The sequence below is a fragment of the Phaenicophaeus curvirostris genome, chromosome 19, assembly GCF_032191515.1.
Source record: "Phaenicophaeus curvirostris isolate KB17595 chromosome 19, BPBGC_Pcur_1.0, whole genome shotgun sequence".
Classification (NCBI taxonomy): domain Eukaryota; kingdom Metazoa; phylum Chordata; class Aves; order Cuculiformes; family Cuculidae; genus Phaenicophaeus; species Phaenicophaeus curvirostris.
Genome location: NC_091410.1, coordinates 8942047 through 8960048, shown reverse-complemented (window position 1 = coordinate 8960048; position 18002 = coordinate 8942047). Strand labels below are relative to the sequence as shown.

The 18002-nt window shown below is 59.8% G+C and overlaps 2 protein-coding genes and 1 long non-coding RNA gene across 5 annotated transcripts in view; 2 read left to right on the top strand and 1 right to left on the bottom strand.

Moving 5' to 3' along the window:
- SLC38A10 (solute carrier family 38 member 10) overlaps positions 1–5195 on the top strand; it is a 36609-nt gene extending 31414 nt beyond the window's left edge. Inside the window, exons 14-16 of the mRNA XM_069872552.1 lie at positions 505–612; positions 2250–2429; positions 2752–5195. Coding sequence (XP_069728653.1) covers positions 505–612; positions 2250–2429; positions 2752–3923 — 1460 coding nt within the window. The 3' untranslated portion in view covers positions 3924–5195. The remainder of the gene's footprint in view (positions 1–504; positions 613–2249; positions 2430–2751) is intronic.
- Positions 5196–5769: 574 nt separating this feature from the next.
- Positions 5770–7733, bottom strand: LOC138728879 (uncharacterized). Its single transcript, XR_011338791.1, has 3 exons — positions 7645–7733; positions 6605–6671; positions 5770–6157 (listed from the first exon to the last, which is right to left on the bottom strand). It is a non-coding gene; the product is annotated as an uncharacterized lncRNA (long non-coding RNA).
- Positions 7734–8101: 368 nt separating this feature from the next.
- On the top strand, positions 8102–15217 carry TEPSIN (TEPSIN adaptor related protein complex 4 accessory protein). 3 transcript variants are annotated; one of them, XM_069872588.1, is made up of 13 exons: positions 8102–8188; positions 8933–9005; positions 9639–9665; positions 9798–9891; positions 10073–10140; positions 10911–10989; positions 11359–11430; positions 12469–12678; positions 12783–12960; positions 13622–13735; positions 13878–13956; positions 14075–14209; positions 14498–15217. In XM_069872588.1, exons 2-13 carry the CDS (start codon positions 8961–8963, stop codon positions 14927–14929), a joined length of 1533 nt encoding a protein of 510 aa, XP_069728689.1. In that variant the 5' UTR covers positions 8102–8188; positions 8933–8960; the 3' UTR covers positions 14930–15217. The 3 variants fall into 3 exon arrangements, with proteins under 3 accessions (XP_069728689.1, XP_069728688.1, XP_069728687.1); XM_069872587.1 differs by having other exon boundaries at positions 8108–8188; positions 9574–9665; positions 12786–12960; XM_069872586.1 differs by having other exon boundaries at positions 8108–8188; positions 9574–9665.
- Positions 15218–18002: the final 2785 nt, after the last annotated feature.

Below are 18002 nucleotides of genomic sequence, written 5' to 3'. Positions count from 1 at the left end.
GCAATTTGGTTATTCCTACCTACATCCCAGTGTTCCCTTTTAATTTCACGAGATTAGCGCGTGAGCGTGCACAGCCCCTCCAGCAGCTGTTGGGGAGAAGCAGGAATCTGGTGGCTTTGACAGCTACCGTAATATCTGTCAAACAGTTGTTTGCTAGCCTGCTAAATGTCAGGTGCCATGCTGTTCCTGTGCGTCTCCGAACTCACTGGGGACACGGAGCCGGGAGATCTTGACAGGTAACACATTGCTAAGTGCCCGTCTAAAAGCTAGTTAGAACCCTTCTTGAATTTTAATTGGCTGAGGTAGTTAGCGCTGGCTGCCTGCCACGAGGCTATAAGATCGTTAAATATTTTTTTTATTACTTCCCTTGCAGTCATCGGGTTGAATATAAACTGTGCCGGCTTCAGCAGGGAGGGACAACACGCCGCGGAGTCATTTTAGGGAACATCTGCTGCCAGAGCGTCCTTATTGACTCCAAAGGTCTGTCGATGTGTTGGTTTGCAGGTGAAAAGCAGGAGCTGCCCATCCCGGACAGAGCGGATCAGCTAGAGCCAAAGGAGGCCCCAAACGCTGCGGAGAAGCAACCAGAGGATGCTGAGAGCAAGCTGGAGGGTGAGGATGCCTCTCCGGGGTTTTATGGGGAGGGGAAGACTCGCAGCTCGTGTGTGGTTGGGTCTTGCCGCTCTCTCCACCTCCGTGCCGCTCCTTGGTGCTTCGCTCTTGGGTGAGGGGTGTTCGGTCTGATGATGGATGGCAGCGGGCAGGCCCTGCTCTGCTCCTGTCTTTGGTGGTTACATCTTGGATTTCTGATTATTTTCTTTCCATTCTGCATTGCAGCATGACTTCAAAAACTGAGTGTAAAGAGCTGGGGGTGGGCATGGCTGTAAGGAGTCCTCATGCTTCAAGGAGGATGAAAAGACCCGAGTTTCCATGGGGTTTTCCATCTCAGTCTGTGTGGGGCTTGCTGGGGATGCTTCCCCATGAGGATGTCACCAAAAGGTGCTCTAGGTTTGTTCTGTTCCTCAGCTCTGAGCTGAGCTTTGTACCCAGAGGCTGGGAGAGGGTGGAAAGGCATCGCAGGAGCGAGGTGGAGGACACCAAGCTTCATGGATGCTCTCTGCAAACAGCTGCTTTGCTGAGACATTGCTGAGTGCTCCAGCTGTGGCTGCCCTGGGCCCTGTGAGCTCAGGGACTTTCATTTTATAATTAAGATGTTTTTTTTATGAAGAGTTCCTGTTAAAATCCGATCAAAGCGCTGACCGAGGCCTCCTTTCTCTGGAATCAAAGGAGGAGCTGGGAATTGTTTGTGTGGAAGAGGTGTGCTGCACAAACACAGGAGTTAACACGTGTTTGCAGAGCTCTCAGTGAGAAATGCTTTGATTTGGCATTAAACCTTTGCCTGCTGCGTGTTCAACCCAAACATTCGCATGCCGAGCTGGGACCTGATGGGCTCAGAGAGCGAGATAGCAGAAACGACTTCTGTTTTCAGTGTTTATTCTGAGCAAAGTGCGAAAAATAAACAGATCTGGAGAAGTCAATTGCTCTCTTGACGGGGCCGAATTCCCCCTCACAGCTTTCTGTAAATGGAGCTGCAGGGAATTCCAGGGGCCTTGGCTAATGGCACCATAACGTGAGCTGGGAATGCTTCTCTATAACCACCTTGTGGATGAGCAGTGGGACAGGGAGGAGCAGTGCTAGAGAAGGGCTAACCTGGACACATCCCTTTTTAATTGAAGTGGCGTTTTACAGGCTATTATTCCAGGCATTACTTCCTGTGGGGTAATAACAGTCCAGAAACACCTTGGGTTTTGGAGGAGTGCTGCCTGTTGGTGTGGGAAGCAGGGGATGCACAGGTTTGTTTTCTCCAGATATGCCACATCTGGGTGTCTGTCCAGGCAGAGAAGAGGCAGCAACATTTTCGTGCTGACCCGGGACTCATAGTTCACGTGTGATGTGTGGCTCGAAGCTGGTGAATCAACATGAGTCACTTTTATTGATAGGAATGGCTGGACTCTGCAGAGCCACTCACACAGCACAGACGAAGGCACTTCAGGCTAAGCAGAAGTCACAGAATCCCAGTATTGTTCAAGTTGGAAAAGACCTTTAAGATCCTGGTTAATCCCACTGCTGTTCCTGAGCTGACTTCTTCCAGCTCCTCCTAGGATTTGCTGTTTGTGCCTTTTCCTGCTGAGGGCTTTGGGTCACGGCTTTACTTTTTCTTTCCTGGTTTTTTTTTTTGCCTTTTCCAGAAGCAGGGCAGGCAAAACTGCTTGATCACAACGTGCTGCTGCAGGTGATCAAAGAACAGCAAGTACAGCAGAAGCAGCTACTGGACCAGCAGGCAAAGCTCCTGGCTGTAATTGAAGAGCAGCACAAGGAGATCCACCAGCAAAGGCAGGAGGAAGCGGGAGAGGAGAAGCCAAAACAAGGTAAGGACATCGCAGAGAGCATGACCCCTCCAAGGGCTGCTCCCTGCTCAAGGCAGCTTTAAAAAGGGGCTGGGAGAGATCTTGGTCCCTTTTGCTCTGCAAAAACCATTCCTGTGCCTGACCCCGACCTCTGAGGTGGGGATCCCAGATCGTGATTGCAGGGATAACGCCCTCCCCCAAGGCTCTCCTCGTTCTCCCGTGTGGCCGTTGGCAGTGGGATCTCTTCTCCCATCTCTTGTTGTGCAGAACGTGGTGGCAAGAGGAGGGGATCTGTCGCTTGTCCTGAGGAAAAAAGATGTTATCTGTGGCTTTTATTTCACAGCGGAAACACAGCAGGAGCCCGCTGTGCCCCCCGCCAAGAGCAAGGAGGATGAGAGCCTCAGAGCGAAGCCTGAAGCTGCCGCAAAGCCACTCAGCAAGGAGCTGCGGGAGCAGGGCCCCGGCCAGCAGCCGGCTGACTCCACGGAGCAGCGCAGGGGGGCTGCGGGAAAGCTGGAACAGGCTGGGCATAAGCATGAGATTCCTGGGGCACTTCCCAAGGAGCGGAAGGTACCGCAACAGGAGAATGAGAGAGCTGTTAAAAATCCTGCGGAGAACTGGGATCCCCTTCACGGGGATGCCCAACGCATTCCAGCAGCCAGAAACCACCTAGAAAAGAAGCCCTTGGCAGAGGATTTAGGAGGAGATCGTGAAGCCAAAGCTGAAAGAAACGTCCATGAGAAGAAGAATTCCCTGAAAGCCATGGAAGTAGCTACAGCTCCCATCCAAAGAGAACAGCTGGGGGCCGCCAAAGTTCAGGGAGCAGCAGGAAAGAGCCTGGAAAGAGACTCAGGAATAGACCTTAAAGCCAAAGCACTGAGTCAGGTGGGGCCCGGAGACCTGGCAGTTGCGCTGGACTCTTCCAGTAAACGGATTGTGGCAGAGAGCGAGCAGCGCCCGCGGGAGCGCCGGGGAGGTGCAGGCACAGAGGGAGCAGCCGGTGCTGGCAGGAGGCAGCCGGCCTCACGCAGGGACCCAGCCAGCAACGCAGAAGGGAAAGAAGAAGCTCCCCAGGAGAATGTGGTGGACCAAGACCTGCAGGGAGGCGTGCAGAGCAAGCAAAGACCTAGGGACGGAGGCCTCTCCAATGATGCTGAGCAGAAGCCAGGCTCTGAGAATGCCCAAAAGCCTGAGAAAGGAGTGGCTGCTCAGGGAGAGCAAATGCCGGAGCACGAAGTCAAACCAAACCGGGATCTGAAACTGCAGGCAGACCTGGACCTCCGCCGAAGGAGACGGGACCTGCTGCCTCCCAAGGAGGAGGAGGAGGAGGAGGAGGAGGCGGCGGCTGCACAGGGAGCGGGGGTCCTCATTGGCCTGAACCCCCTTCCAGATGTGAAAGTAAACGACCTCCGGAGCGCGCTGGAGACACGGTTAAACCGAGTGGCGGAGGGGGCTCAGCAGGTGGTCCACAGCCGGCAGATCAAGCAGATGACGCAGGCGGACGAGAGCGTGTGAGCGGGGCACTCGTGCTTGGTGGGTGGCTGTGGGGCTCCCTGGGGGAGGGTTGCGTTCACCAGCTGGTTTTCTGGCCACCGTTGTTGGTCGACGCCGACAGCGTTTTGCTGGATGCAGTGCTGGGACCCATGGGATCTGCTCGGACCTGTGAGAACCACGGGCTCCTGGAGCCTCTGCACATGCCTGCAGGTGGCTGATGAGGCGGCAGCCTTGGAAGAGAAGCTCCTGCTCTCCTCTGTCTTTCAGAGGTTGCCGTCTGCCTTGGTTCCCTGCCCGGCCAGCTTTCAAGGACCTTTTCCAACATCTCATTCATATCCAATTGCCTTCTCCATCTGGCTCTTGACTCCCCACTCAGACCTGAGGTGGTCGTCCTCGAGGTTCCCCTGCCTGCGGGGAGAGGCTGCCCTGGGCTCCTTCATCCGCACCCTGGGGCTGCGGGAGGAGGGGAACCAGGGCTCGTGCATCTTGGGGAAGGCTTCCTTCTGGAGAAGCATCAAGTCACGGGTTGAAGACCAGCTTAGACAGCTGCTTTGGTGTTTCCCTTGAAGCGGGAGCCGTTAGTCTGCATGTTTAGGAGACGGCTGTGGTTTAGGAACCCAGTTTAGTAGAAACGCTGCCTTAAACGGGCACAACGGCCGCTGTTGTGCTGCCTCTACTCCCAGGGATTTCATCGCTTGGCCACACACAAGCAATAACGCAGAGCTTGGCTCTCGCCGCCCTCCTCGGCTGCTCAGCTCCCATCCATGCCCGACTTCTCCTGTCCCAAGTGCATTACGAGGCTCAGCCGGGAGCTGCTGGCTGCTCCCCTCCCCAGCCAGCCTGGTTTTAATGCGCGAGGCGACTGATTTGGTAACAGAAGCCGTGGCTACGAGGGCGACTGGGGCTCAGCCCAGGCGTACCTACCTCTTCCCTGTGCACCACGTGGAACCTGTCTGTCTGTGTGTCCCCTGCATCCATGGATGTCCGTATTTACACCCCTGGAATTGCATTTTATGAGAGGGATGAGCCGCTCTGGGAGCCCCGTTTGGGCTCCCGGCGATTCATCCCTTCATTTTCGTTTTCCCATCTTGACTTGCGAATGTAAGAATTCCGATCCCAGAGCTCTTGCTGGAAGGGCTGAAAATTCCCCAGCTGGAGCTTACAGACCTCATCACTGTGGTGGTTTTATATCTGCATCTCAAAGTGTCTTTGCTAAACCAGCCTTGGGAAGTTCTTCTGCTCCGGTGGGACGTTCCAGAACCAGGGCTGGATCATTTTGGGGTGTGTGGGACTCCACACAGGCTCTGGTCGCTCCAGAGCTCTGCCGCTGCCTGCCTGGGACACAAACTCATTGCTCTGGGGATGCTGTTGTGATTTCTCCTCACAGCAACATCTGTTCAGGAGAGCTAAGTGCGCTGCGTTCCTGGGACCATCGTGGCCTTAACCCCGCTGGCTCACAGCACAAGGAACACGTCTGGGAGCCCTGGAGCTGCTCCACAGTTAAGTTCGTGTCCATCAGCACAGGCAGCAGGCTCAGAGCGTGTCCTGAACTCCAGCAGGGCAACAGCTCCAAGTTTTGTGCCCTGCAGCACCAACCGGCCTTTCCAAAGGGAGAGGGAGCCGGAGCAGGGGCTGGATCTGCCTCTGCTCACCCCGGTCGGGGCTCTCCTGGGGGTAAGGGCAGGATCCTGCCCTGGGTTTGGCGTCGCTGAGCCACCTGCGCACACACAAAGGACCAAAGATGCTCCTGACATTCCTTGGGGAACCCTCGAGCCGGGCTGGAAGCCGGCAGGAGCTGCAGCGCCTCAGACTGGGGTTGGAGAGACCAGAGAAGAGGCTGAGCTGATCAATAAAATAAGCTGAAGCATTTTGATCTGAATTCTCCTTTTTTTTTTATTCAAAACCAGATCCACAAGCCTTACTCAGCCCCTGGGCTGGGGCTCCCCAGGCGACATTGCCAAAGGAAAATGGGCTTTTGCGCTTCCTCCCTGCTGCTAGGGAAGAGGAGGAGAGGTTGTTGTCCTCCCGCCACTGGTGCATGGCTCGGAGAGGAAAACACCTCATTTGATATTCAAGGGATCAAGCGGCTGCAGCAGAGCTGCTGCCAGAGCGTTCTGAAGCGGGTGGTGGGGATGCAGCTGCCTTCCCGAAGCGCCCTGCATCCAGCCACCCCAGGGCCAGCGTCCGTGGGGCCTCCATGGCAGCCTCTGCAGAGCTGGAATCCTGCTGAGCAAAGCTGGACCTGGAAAATGGGACTGGAAAGAGGAAAAGGGGCTGCTCATTCCTGCCCAAGTCCAAGAGCAACCCGCCTAGCGGTGAGCCCGGGTGCATCAGCCACATTTCAGAGGTGGAAGGGAGCCCCGCACACCAAAGCTCCTGCTATAGTTAAACCATAGAATGGTTTGGGTTGGAAGGAACTTCAAAGTCTATCCCGTTCCAACCCCTCTGCCGTGGGCAGGGACACCTCCCACTAGACCCATCTGCTCTGAGCCCCATCCAGCCTGGCCTTGAACACCTCCAGGGATGGGGCAGCCACCACTTCTCCAGCCAACCTGAGCCAGGGCCTCCCCACGCTTACAGGAAAACATTTCTCTGTATGATCTCATCTCAATCTCCCTTCTTTCAGCTTAAAACCATTCCCCTCGCCCTCTCCCCGTGCTCCTTGAGCCCCTCCGCAGCGCTCCCGATGCCCTTTTCCGTACTGGAAGCTGCTCCGCGGTCTCTTCCCGATCCCAGCTGGTGCTCGGGTCAGCTCTGCGCCGCCTTCGCCTGCAACACCGGGTGGTGAGGCCGGTTCCATTCAACCCATATCCCTCCCATTCCCCCTTTCCCTCCTGACCTCGATCCTCCCCCTCCCGTTTCCCTCACTCCTTCCCGTTTCTCCCCTCCCTCCTGTTCTTCCCCATCTCCCTCCCTTCTCCCCCTCTCCCATTCATCTCCCCCTCCGTCCCATTTCCCTCTCCCCTCCCTTCCATTCCCCCATTTGTCTTTGCCCCTTCCCCCTCATTTCTCCCTCCATCTCTCCCTCCCCTAGAATCACCAGGTTGGAAAAGACCCATCAGATCATCGAGTCCAACCATTCCTATCAGTCACTAAACCATGTCCCTCAGCACCTCGTCCACCCGTCCCTTAAACCCCTCCAGGGCAGGGGACTCAACCCCCTCCCTGGGCTGTTCCAGTGCCCAATGACCCTTTCTGTGAAATATTTTTTCCTAATGTCCAGCCTGAACCTCCCCTGGTGGAGCTTGAGGCCATTCCCTCTCGTCCTGTCCCCTGTCCCTTGGGAGAAGAGCCCAGCTCCCTCCTCTCCACAACCTCCTTTCAGGTAGTTGCAGAGAGCAATGAGGTCTCCCCTCAGCCTCCTCTTCTCCAGGCTAAACACCCCCAGCTCTCTCAGCCGCTCCTCATAAGGCCTGTTCTCCAGCCCCTTCTCCCCTCACCCTCGCGGTTCCCCCCACCCCTTCCCGTTCCCCCCCCCTCAATCCTCCCCGGTCCTCCCCCGTTTTCCTTCCCCCCCGCGTTCCCCCCTTCTCTCCCGTTCCCCCCCCGTACCGCTCCGGCCAGACACTCCCTCAGCGCCCGGAACTGCTCCCCGCACACATCCCGCCGCGGCCCCGCCGCTCCCGCCGCCTCCGCCACGCACCGCCCGTACGCCGCCGCCTGCGGGCACACACACAAGGGGAGCACCGGAGCGGCTCCCGGGACGCCCCCCCCACCCACTACCGGCACCGCCCGGCCCCACCTGCTCCGCGCACGCCGCCAGCAGCGCCGGGAAGCGCCGCAGCCGCGCTCGTGCCCGCTGGCAGGCGCCGCGTCCGGACATCGCCACCGCCACCGCCCGCGCCACGCGATTGGCCGCGCCGCCTGTCCGTCAAGGCGCCGCGCCCTGCTATTGGTCAACGGAAAAGCCCCGCCCACCACTCTGAGCTCTATGATTGGTCTCTTGCCTGAATCCCCGCCCCCTGAGAGCGGTGATTGGTCGCTTGCGGCGAGCGCGGCTGTTGATTGGCTGCTCGCCGCGGGCCGCTCTGATTGGCGGAAGTGCCGGTTGTTTACATCCGGCTTCCCGCCCTCTCGCTGCTGGCGTCACTCGCGGGAGCCGCTTCCGCCCGCGGCACCGCCCTCGCTTCGCAGTTGATTGGCTGAGACGCGGCGCCTCGCACGCTCATTGGCTCGAGACAACTTCCGGTGGGCGGGGCCTTGAGGCCGCGCCGGGTGCGGGCAGGGCGGGCGCCGGCAGCGCCATGGCGGCGCCGCTGCGGGACCGACTCACGTTCCTGAGCCGGGTACGGGCCGGGCCGGGAGCGGGGCTGCCGGGGGTAGGGGGGATGTGTGTGGAGTCCTTCCGCCACCCGAGGTGTCATCCTTCCCTCCTGCCGCCCTGTCAGAGCGCCGGGACCCCCCCGGGCTGCTCTACAGCTCTGATGTCACGGCTCTGACGTCACATCTCTCTGGGCCGTGACGTCAGAGCAGCGGCGCGGTGTCACGGGGCGGGAAGGGGGGTTGGGGGCCTCCCTACCGGCCTTAGGGAGCGCTGGCGGGGCCGGGCCGGGCCCTCTCACCCCGTCCCTTTTCCTCCTTTTCCTTCCTTCCCTTCCTTCCCTCGCTCCTCTTCCCTCCCTCTCTCCTCTTCCTCCCCTCCTTCGCTTCTCTTCCTCCCCTCCCTCTCTCTTCCTCTCCTCTCCTCTCTCTCGCCTCTCTTCCTCCCCTCCTTCTCTCTCACTGCTCCTTCTCCTCTCCTCGCCTCTCGCTCCTCTTCCTCCCCTCCTTCTCTATTGCTTCTCTTCCTCCCCTCCCTCTCTCTCTCGCTTCTCTTCCTCCCCTCCTCTCTCGCACCTCTTCCTCCTCTCCTCTCCCTCTCTCTTCCTCTCCTCTCCTCTATCTCGCCTCTCTTCCTCCCCCCTTCTCTATCGCTCTTCTTCCTCCTCTCCTTCTCTCTTGCTCCTCCTCCTCCCTTCTCTCTCTCTCTCTCTTTTGTTCCTCTTCCTCCCCCCTCTCTCTCCCTCCTCCTCCTCCTCCTCCTCCTGCAGCTCCCGGTGCTGCTGCGGGGCACAGCGGATGACGAGACCCCTTGCCCCGGGTACCTGTTTGAGGAGATTGCCAGTATCCTTCTGGGGAGCGGGAAGAGGGGGGGGTCCCTGGGGCTGGTGGGGAAGCTCTAGGGTGGGTGAGAGGGTCCTCGAGGAAGAGGGAGATCCCCGAGGCAGGAGTTTCCCCAAGGTGGGGTGAGGGGGGCTCCCTAGTGTCTGGGAAGGATCCCTAGAGTGGGATGAGAGGGTCCCTAGAGCCTGGGGAGAGTCCCTGGGGTGGGATGAGGGGATCCCCAGGACAGGGAGGGGATACCTGGGTGGAATGAGGGAGTCCCTGGGGGTGGGGAAGTCCCCAGAGCAGGACTGGGGGGTCCCTGGGGCAGGAAGGGAGTCCCTGAGGTGGGATGAGGGGGTCTCTAGGGCAGGGACGGTCCCTGCCGTGGCATGAGGAGGTGCCTGGGGTTGGGAGGGGGTCCTCAGGGCAAGAGACGGGGGTCCCCAGGGTCGGGGGTGTCCCCAGGGCTGCCGCAAGCCACCAGCACAGGGCTGGGCAGGGGGAGCTGTGCCCCAGGGGCAGCTGGAGCTGGACGGGGAGCAGTGCTGGCAGCTGGGGGGGCTGTGGTCCCTAACCCCCACCCCAGAGATCTCCCACGAGTCGCTCGGCAGCAGCCAGTGCCTGCTGGAATATCTCCTCAACCGGTTGCAGAGCAGCTCCTGCCACGTCAAGCTGAAGGTTGGTGGGTGGTGGTGGCTGCAGGGGTGGAGGAGGAGCCCCAGGGCCAGGGTGATGGGCAGAGTGTGGCCTGGGGGGGCGGGTGGGGTGACTGCCTTGTGGCCTCACCCCATACGAGCCCCATATCCACAGGTGCTGAAGATCCTGCAGCACACGTGCGCCCAGGGCTCCCCTGAGTTCGTCCAGCAGCTGAGGAGGAACGCCTGCTTCATCCGGGATGCAGCAGGTAACGGGGAGAGGAGTGAGAGAGCTGAGCTAGGAGAGCAGGGGATGACCCTGTGTGATGCTGGAGAACCCAGCCTGGCTGCGGGGCAGAGCCCAGCACGGCTCCAGAGGCCGGGGACAAGGTCCTGCCCTGTCCCTGTGAGCTGAGCGTCCCCCAGCCCTCCCATCCTTGTCCCCTGCAGTATTCTCTGGGCCCCCAGACCCCCTCCATGGAAACAGCTTGAACCAGAAGGTCCGGGCGGCTGCACAGGTGAGTTCTCACTGTGCTCGGTGTTGGAACCCAACTGCTCTGAGGGGTTGTGTGTCAGTAAAGGTTCAGGCTGTCAAGGGCAGATCTGAGTCCAAAAATCACCCAGATTCCTTCCCAGCCATCCTTTACCCCCCCAGCTGCTTAAAGCAAGCGTCCATGCAGTGCCCAGAGAGCCTCCCTAGAACGATGTTTGTGTAAGAAATAAAAAGAAAGCACCCACTGAGCTCCAGCAGGTGAGGAGTTAAACCAGTCCAGCATTGGGGTTAGCAATACAGCTCTGTTTCATTAAGCATCTAAATAACTGCTGGAGCTCATTGTGTGAGATCTAATAGTTCTCACTCCAAATATCCATGGATAAAAGAACTTCTAAAGAGTCCAAGGAACAAAACTAGAACCACACAGGTATCACTCCGGATTGTGGTTAGGGTGATGGGCACAGGGTCAGCATCCCTGGCCAGGAGGACGTCACCGCACTGGTCAGTTCTGTCCTAAAATCACCTTTTCTAGGGTTGCTTTACCTACGTGCGGTTACTCACAGCTGTGATCCAGAAATAATTCTCCAAAGAGCACTGCAAACCATGGTTAAACCCACACTTTCCAGAGCTCACTTTGACAAAGGATCTGACCTGGAGCCACTAAGGGAAAGCAGGGGGATTGATCTTCGCTCGAGGGCTGTCTGGGGTGGTGGAGCAGCTCGGCGTCCCAGCCCCTTGCCTCCGGGGTGTCTGGGGCTCCCCACCTCTCTGCCCACCCCCTGTCTCTCCCAGCAGGACTTGACCAGCGTTCTCTTTTTGGATGCACCGCTCCCACCTCCTGCCGCGCTGCTTGCCCGTCCCCTGCCTCCTGCAGGTAAGGACAGACCTGTGGGTGCTGGCAGTGTCAGGCTGGAGCCGTGGGTGCGCGGTGGGGCTGGGGGGGACTGTGGGGTGAGGGCAGGGTGATTTGCTGCTGCCCCTGTGAGCCCTGGCTCTGCTCGCTGGGGACATCCCGCAGCTCTGGGCAGAGCCAGCTGCAGGGTATGGGGTCAGAGGGAAAAATATTCCCTGGAGGAGAAGAGGGACTGGCTGCTTTTAGCTTCCCTCCAAGGTGTTCCAAAGAAGCCTGGCCCTGCACCCTAGCTGCTCCGGGTGCTTCCTTGGATTTGCAAGAGGGAAAAACGACAATGGGGCAGCCCCGAATGCCCGTGCTCCCTCTGAACCAGCCTTGTGCCTCCCCCAGGCATGGGCTCCAGCCCCAGCCCGTGTGGCTCCCTGCAAGGATTTGGCTTCAGCAGTGAGCAGAGCGGCTCTGGTAAGTCCTGGCTGTTCTCTCACTCACTGCTATCCCCTTGCCCTGCCCGGGTCCCCTGCTTGGTGCTGCCCAGCCCTGGGGTCAGACCAGGCTCCCAGCATTCAGAGATGCCCAGCCTGGTTGCCGGCTTGCCTCGTGGACGCTGCTGCCCCAGTGGGTTTTTCTAGGTATGCTGAACCCTTTGCTTTCTGCAGCTCTCTCCTTCCCCAAGCCCAGATTCCTCCCAAGCCGCCCTATTTCCCCAAAACTGTTTAAAGCAGATGTCTGTGCAATGCCCAGGCAACATCCCCAGAATGAGATTAGGAAATAAGAAGGAACCTACTGAGCTCCAGCAGGAGAGGACGACTTGTTCTGGAGCACAAGGGTTATGAGGAATAGCTGAGGAGTGAGAGAAAATGGCCTCAAGTTGTACCGGGGAGGTTTAGATTGGATATTAGGAAAAATTTCTTTACTGGAAGAGTGGTGAAGCACTGGCTTCCACGCAATGCAGCGGTGGAATCTCCATCCCTGGAGAGGTTCAAAAAATGTGTAGACGTGGCATTTTGGGACATAGCTTAGCAGGCACGGTGGGGTTGGGCTGACGTTTGGACTGGATTGAGCTTGGAGGTGTTTTTTAACCTCAATGAGTCTGTGATTCAATGATTCTAAGAATTAAAACAGTCCACCAATACAGATCTAGTTTATTAAGCTTCTAAATAATTGCTGGAGCTCGCTGTATGAGATCTAACAACTCTCACTTTATTCAAATATCCATGGATAAAAGCACTTACAAGCCTAATAGGAACAAAACCAGGATCATACAGGTAACGCTTATGCCTGTGGTTCAGGAGGCTGTCCCTGCGCTGGGGTCCCGAAATCGGCTTGTCTAAGGTTACTTTACTTTAGAATCTTAGAATCATAGAATCACCAGGTTGGAAAAGACCCACTGGATCATCGAGTCCAACCATTCCTATCAAACACTAAACCATGCCCCTCAGTGCCTCGTCCACCCGTCCCCGGGCTCCCCGTGGAGCTCCCAACACCCTATCCTTTCCTCAGCTTCTCCAGGAGAAGCCCTGCTGAGCTCCATCCAGCGGGCGGCTGAAGCGGTGGCCCACGCTGTGCTCCCCTCCCCGGCGCAGCCTAGACCTCATCGCAGGGAGCTCCACGAGGAGGATTCCTACGAGCCTGTGAGAGCCCCGTCTCCCACCAGGAGCCCGACCAGAGCTGGGAAGCCTCCAGCAGCCGCCGCAGCGCACGGCACCCGAGGTGGGTCCTCCCGCTGTGGAGCTGGGGCGGCTGTTGGCTGCTGGGGCTCCCCGCGGGGCGCTGGGGCTGGTTTGGGGGTCCCCACCTCCCTGCTGCTGTCTCAGCAGTGAGCCACCAGCCGGGGCTGGCCGGCGGCGGATGGGAGGAGGCGGACAGCGGGCACAGCTCCCAGGACTCCTCGCAGGGGAACGGTGAGATGAGCCGAACCTCGGACTCCTGCAGCAAATCAGGCAGCGACAGCCACTCCGGGGCCAGCCGGGAGCTGGCTCACGTGGCTGAGAGGTGAGAAATGGGGTCCCCATCCCCTGGGGCCTTCTGAGGTGCTTCCCTCATCTCCCTTGTTTTCCACACCGTTAATCTGGAGGCCCCTGGCACTGCTAGCTTGATTCCTCGTGTGATGTTTGGCTTCCTGGCTGGGGCACCACAGGCAGGAAAAGGGATTTGGGAGGGTCTCCCTGGAGGGTGGTGGGGTCTGCACTGGGATTCTGGTGGGATCAGGGCTAGCTCTGAGCCTTACTGCTGCCTTACAGGCCTTATGAGGAACGGCTGAGTGAGCTGGGGGTGTTCAGCCTGGAGAAGAGGAGGCTGAGGGGAGACCTCATTGCTCTCTCCAACTACCTGAAAGGAGGTTGTGGAGAGGAGGGAGCTGGGCTCTTCTCCCAAGGGACAGGGGACAGGACGAGAGGGAATGGCCTCAAGCTCCACCAGGGGAGGTTCAGGCTGGACATTAGGAAAAAATTTTTCACGGAAAGGGTCATTGGGCAGTGGCAGAGGCTGCCCAGGGAGGGGGTTGAGTCCCCTTCCCTGGAGGGGTTTAAGGAACAGGTGGATGAGGTGCTGAGGGACATGGTTTAGTGATTGATGGGAATGGTTGGACTCGATGATCTGATGGGTCCTTTCCAACCTGGTGATTCTATGATTCTATGATTCTCTCTCCGAGCAGGGTAGATGCTGACAGCCTGGGTGACTGCGTGCGGGAGGTGAGCCTGGTGTCGACGCTGACCCACGGCACCAGGGTTTTCCTCACCCGGGAGGAAGCACAGCACTTCCTCAAGGAGTAAGGAGGATGCTGCATGGGTGCTGTGGGGCCTTTGAGGGGCAGCCCAAGTCCTTCTCCTCGCCCTGGCTACTTTGGCCTGGCCTTCTGGGGCTGAGGGCTGCCCGCTCCCGGCATAGCCATAATGCTTCCCATCGGGCAGGTGCGGGCTGCTGAACTGTGAGGTGGTGCTGGAGCTGCTCAGCCGGGCGCTGGGAGACCCCCGGGACAGCATCCGCATGGTGAGTGTGGCTGCCCCGGCGTGCCGCAGGCGCCGGATGGAGGGACAGGGGAAGAAGAGCCGCCTAACTGGAGGTGTTGTGGTGTCTGCTGGGCTCAGCCGCACTCTCCTCCCCGCAGAGGTCCATGTGTGCCATCTCCTCCCTCATGTGCTCGGATCTGCTCTCCCTGGACCAGATCTTCGCCGCGACGCGGCAGCACCTACAGCAGCTCAGCCAAGGCAGCCCTGGACCTGTCGCCAACCGAGCGACCAAGGTGACTCCTGGGCTATTCCTGTGCTTTCTCTCCAGAGTAGGGGCCTCCTGGGAACTGGGCTGCCCTTCCTTGGGGCCACCCAGATCTTGTGAATGGGTCTGCCTGTCCTAAAGGGGTGGGAATTCTCTGCCTCTCCCAGGAGTGGAGACCCTGGGCAGGGGGTGATGTTACCTCCCCAGCCCAGGCTGCGCCTTGGGAGGGACACCAGCACTGATCCTGGCACTGGGAAAGGGTGCTGGAATCAGCCCCCCGTTCCCGATACCGCTCTCACTCCTGTTCTTCTCCCAGATCCTGCGGCAGTTTGAGGCGCTCTGCAGAGACCGCCCTTCCCCGAAAACCACACGCCCGAGCTTGGACCCTTCCATGGAGTCAACCTCAAACCCTGGGGACCTGCTGACAGACTTTCCACTCCTGGCCGGCGAGAGCACCCTGACCCCACTGAGCGTCGCCTCGCTGCCTGGGCAGGAGCAGGGGCTTGAAGCGGAGCGCCACGGGCAGCCCGGTGCCGTGGTGCCACCGTGCCCATATGAGCCAGAGGCGGCGAGCAGGCTGGCAGGGGCTGGTAGCCTCTCCCTCTTTGCTGGTATGGAGCTGGTAGCCCAACCTGGCACGGTGCTGTGCCCGGACTCGCTGGTAGAGCCAAAGCCACCATCCCAGGACAGACCAATGGATGCAGAGGGCAGCCGTCAGCCATCAGCCTTCGCCTTCCTCAACGTGTAGCAGCCGGGGTGGGGGGCTTTGCCCTCCCTCGGATCCCTGGGAGCTGCCTCGGCACCGGGTTTTGGAAAAGCAAAGGAGCTTTTTTCCCAAAGTCCCATTTTTCCAGAGCCCAAGCCTGGCTGCGGGCACCCTGCGCTCGGCTGGGCTGTGCCGGGGGGGCTGGAGGCCAGGGCAGAGCTGGGGGGACTTGGGGACCCCCCAGCACAGCCGTGGGGCGCCCTGGGTGTCTCCGGGCTCCAGTGGCTGTGGGGAGGCCCCGCCAATAAACCCCACACTCGGGCCTGGGAACGCGTGACTTCTTCCTGCGCCGGTGGTGGGGCCTGCCCCACAGCTTCCTCCCTGCCCCACAGACCCCTCAGAGCTCCCTCTGCCCCATAGCTCCTCATGACCCACAGCTGCACCCCCTGCCCCACAGCTTCCCCCCACCACATCCTCTCCCTGCCTCAGTTTCCCCTGCCCCCCAGCTCCCTCCTAACCCACAGCTCTACCCCCTGCCCCACAGCTACTCTGCCCCACAGATCTGCCCTTGTCTGAAAGTTCCCTGTCCCATAGCTCCCCCCGCTGCCCCACGCTGCCCCTCTCTAAACCACAGTTCCTTGCTGCCCTATAGCTTCCTCCCCCTGCCCCACAGCTCCAACTGCCCCACAGACTCTCTTAGCCCACAGCTACCCCCATCCTACAGCTGCTTCTGCCCCACAGCTCCCAGCTGCCCCCACCCCACAGCTTCTCCCCCTAAACCCCACCTACCCTGCCCCACAGCTGCCCTCACCCCATAGATTCCCCCCCTTAACATCACCCGCCCTGCCCCATAGCTCCCTTTACTCTATAGCCCCCTATGCCCTGATTAAGCCCCGCCCCTTTCCCTGCAAGCCCCGCCCATCGCGAAGCCCATTGGCCCTCCGTGCACAGGCCACGCCCCCTTCCCAACACGCCTTCTCACGCCCCCATTCACTTTCCTTTAGGCCCCGCCCCCTTTCCCTCTCCAGCCAATCGCCGCGCTCCCTGCCCTCCCGCCCGCCGCCATTGGCCGCCCCCCCCCCCAGGCCCCGCCCCCAGGCCGGGGGGCGGCGCGGGCAGCGGCGGCGGTAGGGGCTGCGCGGGGCTTCGCCCTCGGGGTTCCCCCCCTTCTCACCCCCCCTCTGGGCTCCCCTCTTTTCTTTCCCCCCCCCCTAGTTTGCCCCCGCCCTCCCCTCCGGTGCCTCCTTGCACCCCTCTGTGCCCCCTCACCCTCCTCCCTTTCGCCCCCCTCCTCTGCTCCCCCTTTTCTCCCCCCCGCCATCAGACCCCTCTCTTCTCCCTCCCCCTCTGGATCATCCCCCTCTTCTTCGTCGCCTCAGGTTCCCCCTTTTTTCCTCTCCCCCTCTGGACTCCCCCCTGCCTCTCAAGATCCCCCTTTTCTTCCCTCCTCCCCCACACCCCCGATCTCTTTCTTCTCCCTCCCCCTCTGGACCCCCCTCTTTTCCCCCCTCCTCTTCCCTCTCTGGACTCCTTTCTTCTCTCCCCTCTAGAACACCTTCCTCTTTCTCCTCCTCTGGTCCCTCTGTGCCTCTCTCACCATCCCCTTCACCCTGCTCTGGCCCCTCCTAACCCCCTTCTCTCCCCCTACTAGACCCCCCTCCTCTCCTCCTTCCAGATTCTTCTCCCTGCTCTGGCCCTCTTTGGTCCCCTCTCTGCCCCCCCCCTTCCTCTTTCTTCTCTGGTTCCTCCTCCTCTGCCCTCTCCCTTTTGCCCTCCTTACCCCCCTCTTCTCTTCCCCCCCTTCTGGACCCTTCTCTTCTCCTCCCCTCTTCTCACCCCCCTCTGCTCCTCAGTCCGCTCTGGCCCCTCTTTGCCCTCCTCTGGACCTTCCTTGCCTCAATCTGTGCTCTCTCACCTTCTTCCAGGCCCCCTTTACCCTACTCTGGTCCCTCCTCATCCTTCTTTTCCCCTCTCTGGACACCCCTCCTCTCCCCTCTCAGAGCCACCCCCATCTTTGCCCTCCTCTACCTCCCCTCTTACTCCCTGTCTGGTCCCTCCTTGCTCCCCTGTGCCCTCTCACCCTCCTCCAGTCCCCCTTCGCCCCGCTCTAGTCCCTCCTTGCACCCCTCTGCCCCTTCTGGGCCCCCTCATCCTCCTCTGGGCCCCTTTCTGGTCCCTCCTATGGGCTCACCCCCCTTCTGGTCCCCTTTGTCCCCCTTCCTGTCCCCTCTCCCCCTCCTCTGTGTCCCCCTTACTGCTTGGAGCCCCTCGCCCATGTCACCCCTCCTGTGTGGGGTTGGGATCCTGGGCTTTTTGGCAGCTTGGGAACCTGAACTGGACCTGCAGCCTGGGCTCTGTGGGGTTTGAGCCTTGGTGCTCCGAGCCTGCACCCTCTTAGCCCAGTGTTTTCTCCTCCGTTTCCATCGAGAGCCCTTTGTTTACCTGGGTTGTTGGAGGCCGAGGCATCGCCACGCTCTGGTGGAGCCCCAAGGCTGCTGGGGGAAGGTGGATTTAGGGGCGGTTTGTGGATTTTAGGGGCTGGTTTGGGCTGTGGAAAGACGTAAAGCGATGCGGTGAGGGTGTCTGCTTGGGGTGAGCGGCAGATCCCAGGAGGGGATGCGAGAGGGTAAAGTGGGGAGCATCCTGCCTCAGAAGCTGGGAAGGGGGGTAATCTTTCTCTGTGCCTTTCGAGAGGGAATAACTGCTTCTGAGCGGCTCCTTGGCAGGGATCGGGAGTGCTTGGTTGGAGAAGGATCCCATGGGAGCTGCCTCGTTGCTGCTCCATCGCTGCCTGAGACAGGGCGCTGGGTGAGCTGAACCCCAGCTTTAGTGGAAGGGGCCGTTCTGGGCTTGTGTGTTCCTCTCCCAGCCACGGTCCGAATGGAGGGAAGGAGCCCGGTGTAGGGAGCAGGGCTTTTCTCCTCTGTCTTGGCCATCTGCTGGCTTCAGAGTGACCGTCCTGGCCCACGAATGGGGCAGCAGGACATGGGACGGGGTGTTAGGTCAAAGCAGTGAGGAGATGGCTGCTGGTGTTGAGCACTGAGGAGTTCCCTTGGAGCAAGGCCTTGTGCTCAGGGTTGTTTGACAGGGGATTGGAACTGGATGATCTTTAAGG